A 10,861-nucleotide genomic window follows, 5' to 3' on the forward strand; every position below is an offset into this window, starting at 1 on the left:
AGTTACAGACAAGGAACTCCATTCTGTTGACTCTACCAGATAGAATAGAACCCGTCTTTTTTCATAGTCTAGTCAAAAGAAGAGTTTGATCCTGGCTCAGAAGGAACGCTAGCTATATGCTTAACACATGCAAGTCGAACGTTGTTTTCGGGGAGCTGGCCAGAAGGAAAAGAGGCTCCTAGGGTTTATGAGAATCATATATAAGATCTTGTCTAAAGGCAGGGGTGAGCTTTCTCACTATACAATGTAAAAAAAGGACCAACGACGATGAAGGAGGAGTAGGAGCTAGCTTTCATTGAAGTAGGGCGGAATCGAAGTGAATCAATTCTGAGTTCATGCCACGACGATCAACCTGCGCCTTTGATGTTAGGCCCCGGCGGAAAGTTTTCCGAAACCGAACTGAATGGAATTGTTACTTTCAAAAATGCTTTCTGAAAAGAAAGAAGGTCCATTTTCCCACGTAGTTCGTCGGTCAAACCAACAATTCTCTTCTCAAAATAATAGGGAGATCCTTTGGAGAAAAAAGAGTGACAGAGGCATCTTCCATTCATCTCGATTTTGGTTTTTCTGCACCATATTTTGATCTCCCTTTTCTTCGATCCGGAATTCCCAACAAATCCTTGACTCCTCGAATACAATGGGATTTCACACCTGGCGAATCTTTCACTCTACCTCCTCTTATTAAGACTATAGAATGTTCCTGCGAATTATGACCTTCGCCCGGAATGTGAGCAAATATATCATGTCGATTGCTCAACCGTACTTTGGCTATCTTACGTGGAGCTGAATTAGGTTTTTTCGGTGTTCTCGTTGGTACACGCGGGCATACTCCGTTGGTCAACAACCAACCATATACACCGCCAAAGAAGTCTGGCGTAAAACAAGACTTCTCAAGTCCTGCTTACTATTACTATAAATAAAGTAGTAAGTAAAAGAAGTCAACAACTGAAGTCCTTATGAACCCACCGAATCCAAATATCATTTTTCAGCTAAACCTGGATTGGGCTCTTTTAACCTCTCTTCTTCAAAGGCCTTCCAGAAACCCGTAATGGATTAGCTGGACTGAGGAACCACAGCCTAGCGTTTAATTGGAATCGTTAACTTCATTGTTGCCTTCGACCAAGGGATAGTTTTGCAATTCTCAGTAAAGGTTACTAAAGCCAAAACCTCATTGGTGGTCTCTGACATCAAAATCATACGTGGACGTCTAAGAATGTTGATTTCATATTAGTCAACTTTCATTGAAAGAAAGAACCGAGACGATCACTGCTGGGTCGGTTGGTGAGTCACCCAAAAAAAGCATCGAGAAAGGGAAAGCATATATGTTTTATGAAATGATCAGCGGTTTCATTTATGCTATGCCCTGCATCGTGTTCGTCTGTGTTTATTGAGCTTCAGCGCCATGCGCTTTGCTTCGCTTTATAAAAGAGAGAGAGCCAATCAATTAATCCCCCAAACCGGGGAAGCTTAAGCGGAAATGAAAGAGTAGGGTGAGGGAAAAGAAAAGGGGGGAAGCAACTCAATTTAAGGCTTCGCTCCCAGATCGCTTCGTGAGCTCATTTAGTAGACAGCGAGTGTGCGCCCCTTTAGAGAAGAGATAGGGGCGAGTACTACACTAGCTCGTAAGTAAAGTACGGAACGAGCCTTGTCTATGAAGCAGAGCGACATACGTCTTTATGAAAGCCTCTCGCCTTTCGAGATCGGGTCCATCATCAACTCAGTCAGATCTTCTTGTTTGCCCGCTTTGATTAGGCTTCCTTTAACGGATTTGATCGGCATTTCGTGCCCGCAGTCCTGCTGAATTCGACCTTTTATCAGGGTAGCGTAGTAAGGTTAGAGGCGCAACTAGAAGAGTTGGCCCTCTTTCTTTATTAAATAGGAGCGATCTGTTCATCCAACTCGAAATATCGTAAGTAAGAGAAGAAGATAAATTTGACGCCCAAAATTCCCATGTCTTTCTTGGTTGGACCAACCGGCGAAAGAAGTCTTCCTGAATTGGAAGAGCATCGGATAGTGCTACCTACGAGTGAGTCACCCGCCTGGTTACCTGTCCTTATGAAGGAAGGTGCGCATGAAAGACTTTACGGAAGACCATCAAATTACTGATTAGGAAGGTATTTAAGCACTTTTAGTCTGCGCTGGTGAATGGAAGCCCCCCTATCAAGCAAGAAAGAAGCGGCTCTTCCCACGGCGGAGTCCGCATTGACTCTATTTATTATTATGGTAAATTAGTGTATCAAGATGTCAATCTTAGATCTTATTTCGGTTCGATACGTTGCGGCCCTAAGTAGCTATGGGGTGTTGATGTACTTGGAACCTAGACCGGTTACCTGAGTATGGCGGTTCGGTAGCCATTCAATGATAGCATGAGATCCTCGCTTCGGTAAGTTACAAGGATGAATGCAAATAGCAAGGCACTGTGCTGTGTGAAGTGAGACTGGCTGCCCTAAGTTAAGTGCTTCCTTATTAATATTAATGAATGATCTTGCTCAGTAGGAGGGCTTTCCCCCTTCTGTGCAGCCTGATTCTCTCTCTGGAAATGAGGGTGCCCTCGATTGACATTTATCATCGAATAAGGAATCCTTCCATGGATGAGAAGGTTGAGTTACAGTACAGACTCCGTTGGCTTTCGCAAGGAAGCATCTCGAAAGTTCCGTAATCTATGGTTGACACCAGAAATTTCATAAGAGAAGAAAGATCGTAGCGTAGCTGTATAGTAGAAAAGTAGCGAAGCATCAATTCTCGTAGAAAAGAGAAGAGAAAAGTTTGCTCTCTAGGGGGTCGCGGAAAGAATTGGGTTCGAGTCCCAGAGCCCCTGATGTGAACAAGGCGAAGCCTTGGTTAGGATAACTTCATTTGAATTATGAGATTTATATCTTTTCTACTAGCAAAATTGGGGGAGTGGATGAGTTCTATAGATGCTCTAGAATGGCTGCTGAAATCATTACTCTTCATTCTCCCGTGCTCTAGCAATTGCGCTCCCTAGACCACTACCATGTAGTTAGGTAGGGACAATCAATCCAGGAATCTAGGAATGAATGGGGATCCCTATCAATATCAAAATGAAGAAAATAGAATGAAATAGATTACCTTTCTCTCACTCAATAGATGTAGCTGGTCTGATACGGTATAGTACAATACGAGACAATGGAATGCAATGGGATAGATGGTAGAGGGCTGCCTGCGCCCAAAAGCGATGATTCACTTGTCCCCTTGTCCATAGGGACCTCGTGGCATACAACCGAAACGACTCCCGCTAGATAGCCGCCCCTTTCTCTCTTTTTACAGCCTCATGGACGGACAAGGTAAGTTACAGAATGGGGCAGAGGAACCCCAAAACAAGTCTAGGCTTAAGAACGGTGATGCTAGTTCAGTTGTTGAAGAAAATGTCCCGTTGGGGACAAGATCTCTGGCTTCAGCTGCGGCTATTCTATCTATTCTATAGAAGTGAATATGAGAGAAAAGCTCTTCTTTCACATAGTGGGAGGCTGACCTTCTCTCTTCCCAATTCTCCCAATGAGACCTCACTTAGTGGACGACCCAGAGGACTTGAATCAAGCCCCTTTAGCCTCGTTACGAGACTTTTTGGACGTGTTCGGTTAGCATTTCCAATTATCACCTTGAGTGAAGCCTTTCTCCCTCGGCAAAAAGCAAAAGTTTCTTAACAGTCAGGAGTCCAGTATAGATGTAGGTAGAGGGCCATCTTCGTTCCCTGAATCCGCTAGTCAGTTCCGTAATCTATGGTTGACCTTTCCCTTTAATCACTGACAAAACCTACCTTTCATTTCTTCTTACCCTAGGAGCTTTCAGCAAAGGACAGATTTCTTGGTCCATTTGTGAACAACTCTGTTGCTACTAAAATGAAACATTTTCCCCTCGAGGGAGTCGACCGATTGTCAAAAAATCTCCCACTACGGGGTAAGAAGCAAGGAAGGAGTGCCGCTTTCAAAAATGATTTTTTAGTTCAATCACCCGCCGAAGCGAATCCTTCGAAATAGCCAAGCCAGTAAGTAGAAGGGCAAGGTGACTGCGCTCCTATTTCAAGGAATAAGCGCCTTTTCTCTTACAGACAAAAGAAATGGATTGATTCCGACTAGCTCGAAGGGAAGGAAAGAGCGCTAATTAAGTAATTTATCTTATAAAACATATTAAAATAAATATAGTTGAATGTATAGAAAAAGTATAAATCAAGTCATAAAACATATGTTTCTGAAGCATTTTGGTCTGAGTTATGGAAGAAAATATTGAAAACTAAATATTGATATTTTTATTGCTAAATCCTTTATACTACACAAAAGATTCATATAAATAGATGACACATAGTTCATAGAGTAAATCGTTAAACATATAGATTATAATTATACTATTCAACTTCAATATGTTGATATTTAATGCTAAACACCAAGATATATATGCATAATATGTATTCTTCATGTTTGTAATATTTATACAAAATGTTTGTAAAAATTAAGAAAATACATATTTCATGAGTTCAAATACATATGAGAAAATTTTAAATCCAAATTTGAAACTAATCTTATATATAAAATTATGCACTGTTGTTTGAATCCCTGCTTAAAAACAGTTTGTAGTTTACCGTACAAATTAAAATTTTTCAACAATAATGCACCTTTATTTTTTTTTAATTTGCAATTACTTGTGACTTTCAAATTTTATTCTAACAGGTCTGCAACTTCAATTTTTATATTTCCTTATTTCACCATTAATGCTAATGACTAATTCAGTTAGTATTTATATTTAATAAATATAAACTTAGATTCATATATTGAAATGATTTAAAAAATAAGGACTATATATGAAAATTTGTTGAAAAATGGTGAGGATGGCTATGAGCTTGACAAGTGATAAAAGTTGTATTTTATTAGAATAGATAGATAGATAGATAGATAGATAGATAGGCATTAGTGCACATATGCACTACATTGACAAGTTTTAAAGGGTTTTTTTTATTAACATTATCATCTTATTAAGAGGAGGGAAAAAAGATCACAAAATATATATTTTTTTAATAGTAAAAATAATTCTTTACTAGTTATCTAATTATCTCTTTAAAAGGAGTTCTCTCAAGATTTCACCAATATATATATATATATAAAAGGGTTCAGATAAAAAGAAGTTATTTTAAATGAATGGTAAAAACCAATAGAATTTTGACACTTGACATTAAATCTTATGGTGAAAGAATAATTTTAGGAAACTATGTCGGTTATAATGGTGAAAGAGTAATTTTAGGAAACTATGACGGTTTATGGTAATTTTAAATCTCAACTATTAATTGATATGATCCAATGGCTATGATTTATTCTTAGTCTTCCTAGGAAACTATTTTTTTTTTTGGATAACCCTCCCATATATATATATATATATAAGTTTTATTATTAAAATTAGATGTAATGGTGCTCTTATAAATTCTGTATGTTTGTAGTTTTGAGAAGATAAAGTTTGTGGTCTTATAAATTCAGTCGATTATAGATATTTCTGTCGAAGTATGTATATAATGTGTTTTCTCCCATATCATGTGCGGCATCAAATGTTTATTGAAATGAATCTAGTTTACGTGTCCATTTTCTTTACACGCTATAACTCCCAAAAAAAAACACAGGAATTTGCTTCCAGTTTCATAATCCAAGCCTCCAAGGACAATAATGAGCAATATATTCAAATCTTAAAACTCAAAATCAATATGTATGTATCTATAGTATACATGATCTTTGTGTAACTTGTTTTACAATTTTTTCTAAGAGATCCCTAAATTGAGGGACTATTGAATGGGTGAAGAGTCATCCATGTTCACTGATTTGAGAATCATGTGCCATGATTGATTTGATTTGAAGTAAAGGAGAGTATGAGAATATAGAGTAAAGAAGGTCACGTGGCACCCATGTGAAGTCAAGGAATTTGGTCTCTGACTCAAAACATGTAAACACTCTTTATTTAGTAATGTCAACATCTTCCATTCGTAAGCCTATATCCCAGTAATATTGTAAATGAGTCAATTGTACACCAAAGAGTCATGTGAACCTTAAGATGCTTATCTTGACTAACTAGGCCACAAGCTTAAACTAGTAAATATAAATAAAATTTTATTTAATATAATAAATAATATTATATAGATAATTATGATATAAAAACTAAACATACAACATGTAATACATATATACGCACACACACGTATATATTAACATAATTATACACATATATAAATAAAATAATTAATAATAAAGTTTTTTTTTTGTCAGTCATGTACGTACAACTAGAACTTTCAACCCTACTTTGCCTTTGATGCCCGTTCAATCTAGAAGGTGAGGTTTTGATCTCCACAATGAGGTTATATATGGATCTAATAGCCAATAGGTACAGGTGTAGTTTAGGAGCCGGTAGAAAAAAAAATATGACACATTTAACTAAGAGTAAATTAAGAGACAAAACGTTTTACATCTTTTGTATTGGTTAAAATTGAAGGACCTCTATACACGAGGTTTATAAAGTTATATAACAGTTTTATGTACATATGTAGGTATATATTGCCAAATATCTTTAAAATCGTTTGTGAACCAAAGTAACATTTTTTTAAATAAACTTTTAAAACATGGAAAAATAATAATCCAACAAGACAAAAGAATCATGGGATAACTAAGCAACATGTATTTAATAAGCCCAACGTTTGGAATACTCAATTATCACACTTTCAATCTACATTATAAAAAAGAACATAAATAAAAGACAAGCCAAGTCACATCACATGTATGGGAAAATGGTTTATGCTCCCCATCTATATCACAAATATATGAAGCAAGAAAAATATGAAGACCTAACCCTACTGAGTCAACTCAGTCAATCTCGATCGAGTCAAGCTAATGTGTCGCTGGGGCTGGCCCCGCAGGCTTGCATTGATAACACTTGGCAAAAAGACCGAACGTATCAACCTGTCTTACAAAGTTGGTCATACTTGCCCATCCACCAAATCCGAACCCGACCACTAGGACCCACACGACTACAAACGCGTTGAGCACGTACATTGCCGCCCAGCTCGACATGAAACGAGGTGGTTTCTCAGCCGCATTCTGAAAAATATAAACCAACATAATAAAAAACCAAACCGAGATAACAAGACAGCTATAAAATGCGTTGTGCACTAAAATATGTACATTAGTGTAAATATTACCTGGCGAGCAGCGGCTGTTTCGGTAGGTGAGCATATGGGCTAGGGCTGGGATGATGTAGACCGTGAAGCTGACCAAGAGTGCCCCAACTGCGGAATTAATGGGTCCAAAGAAGGGGAATATTATGGCCAAGAACCATATGGGTATGACCACAGGCAGCCGTGCTACTGCCCGTAAAAAGATGCTCTTTGTGTCATGCATTCCGATCACTTTCTCCCACACAAAGTACAACGGTGTACAAGCGAATCCGAAAGTAATAAACTGCACATTAATAAAAGTTTAAAAATATAACAACCACCCTGTATGGCAAAAAGGATAGCCATGTAATACTAAAAGGTCACTTTAACATACAATTCATATAAAAGATTAATATTGAAATGATGAGACTGATGATCAAGTTTACATGCTTGATTGCAAAATGTATTCATCACCTGGCCTGATAATCATGGTTTATAATTTTAACAAACAATTTAAAAATTGCCCTTTCAAATTACTAAATATATTCCTTACTATTTTAATTTCATATAATTCTCTATAATTTTATTAGCCAAGGAAGCTAAAATAAAAAAAAAACTAAAAATTAAGGAGTTACCTGATGAATGAGCATGAGAATGACGGCAGCGTCACGCCACCTGGTCTTGGGAAGGAGGGAGAAGGCGTTGGAGTGGTTGAGAAGCTGATCACCAAACGCCCAGTACACCGCAGCAGACGACGGAAGAGTTAATGTGAAAACATACAATGTCGCAAGAAAGTAAATATACTTAAACTTTCGGGGCTTCCACATAGCGTGCATAATTTCCCTATAAATCAAAACATAATATCAAAAATGTTTTAGCATTTGTTGATAAATGAATCACTTGCATACTATCCACACACCAGTTACAGATTAAACAAAACAAACTCGTATAAAAATAAATTAAAGTTTTATAAGGGACCGCGTGATAAATAAAAAATTACGGTCTGTATAACTTTACTGAATGTGATAGTGGTAATGCTTACACAGTGACGGCATGTCCACCAAAGGTGTACAAGATATTGGTAGCTCCGGTGAAATACAACACCAGCTTCGTCGGACCAGAGTGCTCGACCCCATCAGCCTAAACCACCAATTTTCAACAAATTAGACCATGATAATTATACATCAAGCATCAAAACATTGAGAGGTTCTAGAAAAAGAAAGAGTAGAGATGCACCTGGCCATGAATTAGAGCCGCAATCGCCATGTACCAAGCCGTGTAAGTGGTCATCCCGAGTCCAAGAAAAGACCAGATTCTGTAGTTATGAAACGACGGGATGAAGACGGTGGTCGCACAACATGCTCCAAAGATGTACGTCCATGTCCTCTTGTCCAGATTATCATTTATGTAGTAAATGTTACTGTCAATTCATATCCAAAATCAGATCCAACTTTTAGCAAATTAAAAAAAGTTGAAAGCAACTGATTTAAAACTAATGATATTTTTTACAATCAACAATTTAATTGGAATCTTATAAATAAATACTAATATGTGTAGAAAAAAGAAAAGAAAAGAGAATTAAACCTTGCACAAGCTATGAGTTGAATAACAGAGCCGAATAAAAGAAAAGTGCAATTGAAAACTAATCCAATTGCTTTCCAGTAAGGTCCCAACAATCCATCAAGGACTTCAAACCACTACAATTAATTATTTAATCATCAAACAAGAATCATAACCAATTAGTACTGTAACATATATATAATTAATCCAAATGAATAATTACGTACCTGTATAACATGGTTTTTAAAATTAACATTTTCCTTCTCCTTTCTCGATCTATATTCCACATAAAGCACGCTTATCAGGTAGGCAGTCCAGCTGCCCAAAAGGCCATAGAAGACCTGTAAAACAATCCCTGACGCCATTCCCAGTTGCGAAAACGAGTACGGAAGCGTTAACAGCACTTGTGCCACCTGCATAATAATAACAATCCCTGAGTTTATTAATGTATATTTGTAATATGTATGTATGTTTGTTGATAAATAAAATATACTTGATTTGAAGAGCAGCTGAACCAGGCGTCCCAAGCGGAGCCACCGTGCCAGAGCATGCTCTTCATGTCCAATCCAGAGTGATCGGATTCCATGTCACGTTCGCCCTCGTTGAAGTTGGTTATTGATTCCTCGTTTTCGCCAGACATTTTGTTAAATTATATATCTGTTTCAACTCAGATATCAGAAACTTGAAAACAAGTGAATTAAGATGAAAACTGAGTAGGATTTACTTGAAGATGAAAATAAATGTGTGTGTGTGTGTAGGTGTAGTAGAGAGATAAATGCAAAGGCAAGGCGGCTGTTATAGATGCAGAGAAGTGTAAATGCGTTTGAGGGCGGCGGAGTAGCAGTGGCAGCCGCGGTGGGAACAGAGGTGGTGTTAAATGTTAATTAACCATAAAGTAAGTTAAGTGTGGAGAGATGAAGAAAGAAACAACATATGCACTGACCTTTTATACTTATACTAGTATTTCTTTTCCTTCATGGAATTTAATACTGGGGTAGGTCGGTTAATACCACTCTCCAAAACATGTAAGTCAATGCTATTATTTTTTGACCTCTTTTAGTATGAAAATGAGAAATTATTATTATTATTATTATGGAGGTGATAATGTATTTGATAATTGGAGTTTTTTCAGCTGAAAAATAAAATTGACTTTAATTAAATGCTTTGTATTATTATTTATTGGGCTTTTATTGTCTTTATTACTTTATTAACAATTTTTTTAACTTTAATTTATTTTCCTCTTAACGTCGAACAAATGGTAAATCTATTTCTTTATATTTTTTTATGATTGTAACATAAATAATATGCGTCAGAAATAACTTGTGTTCGCTGATATTTTTTAAAAAGTTGAATATGGAGTTGTCTTTAGGGTTTTTTTCAACGCCCTGATATAAATTTTGTTGAAAGCATAGTTGTATTGAAAGTAAAGTTATATGATTGTCGTTAAAGTATCAGTTTTGTAATAAGACAAACAAGCATATAATTTTTGTTGAATTCTATATTAATGATTTATATTTGGTTCAATTAAAATATAATAAAATGCTAAATAGTTGAATCTAATTTAATTATTAAAATGCAACAAATGGACTTTATATTAATTTGTCATTATGCAGGCTAAACTAAAAAGAAATCACATAATTTGCATCATCATCTAACTATACTTTATTAAAGCAAAACATGTGTAATATGTTTACACATGATCTTTAACTATGTCATCCGAATTGGATGTTAACTAATTAATTTTTATTTATACATATTTCTTTTAATTAATTAATTTTTTAATTGTCATTCCTTTTATTTAGTAAATTTTATGTTAAATGATAATACCGTTAATGCATTTATGACTATTTAATATTAATTACCTTAATAAAATAATTATGACTTTTTTTAAAATCTACCTATCTACATATCTACATATACTACTATATACTATTAAAACAAAACCATGTATTCTCATGTCCTTTGGATGTTGAATTCTCTATATCATTAAGTATGTGTTATTAATTTTTTTTTTATAATTATGACATTTGCATTTCATTAATGATAACTACATACGTATTTGCATTTCATTAATCTTATGATATCTACATACATATAACGTTTAAAATATATTCTATACCATTAAGTATGTGTAATCATTTTTAATATTATTTCTTATAA

At 35.7% G+C, this 10,861-nt stretch overlaps 1 protein-coding gene and 1 pseudogene across 1 annotated transcript; both read right to left on the minus strand.

The window, feature by feature from the left end:
- Positions 1-520: 520 nt before the first annotated feature.
- On the minus strand, positions 521-1,779 carry LOC143616585 (small ribosomal subunit protein uS12m pseudogene; annotated as a pseudogene).
- Positions 1,780-6,659: 4,880 nt separating this feature from the next.
- On the minus strand, positions 6,660-9,358 carry LOC143616584 (auxin transporter-like protein 4). Its single transcript, XM_077089382.1, has 7 exons — positions 9,195-9,358; positions 8,929-9,114; positions 8,726-8,838; positions 8,378-8,561; positions 8,184-8,281; positions 7,777-7,984; positions 6,660-7,445 (listed from the first exon to the last, which is right to left on the minus strand). The coding sequence occupies exons 1-7, from the start codon at positions 9,339-9,341 to the stop codon at positions 6,876-6,878; spliced, it is 1,506 nt and encodes a 501-aa protein (XP_076945497.1). The 5' UTR covers positions 9,342-9,358; the 3' UTR covers positions 6,660-6,875.
- Positions 9,359-10,861: the final 1,503 nt, after the last annotated feature.

This window comes from Bidens hawaiensis, unplaced genomic scaffold (assembly GCF_021521415.1).
Source record: "Bidens hawaiensis isolate Kalapana, Puna unplaced genomic scaffold, B.hawaiensis_p1.1 tig00048261_1, whole genome shotgun sequence".
Taxonomy (NCBI): domain Eukaryota; kingdom Viridiplantae; phylum Streptophyta; class Magnoliopsida; order Asterales; family Asteraceae; genus Bidens; species Bidens hawaiensis.

Bases quoted from the DNA above. Each gene is read 5' to 3' on its own strand.
- LOC143616584 (XM_077089382.1), bottom strand. From the start codon at position 9,341: ATGTCTGGCGAAAACGAGGAATCAATAACCAACTTCAACGAGGGCGAA. The intron at 9,115-9,194 runs GTATATTTTATT...ATTATTATGCAG, and splicing joins TCAGCTGCTCTTCAAATCAA to GTGGCACAAGTGCTGTTAAC. The intron at 8,562-8,725 runs GTTTAATTCTCT...ATGAATTGACAG, and splicing joins CAACTCATAGCTTGTGCAAG to TAACATTTACTACATAAATG.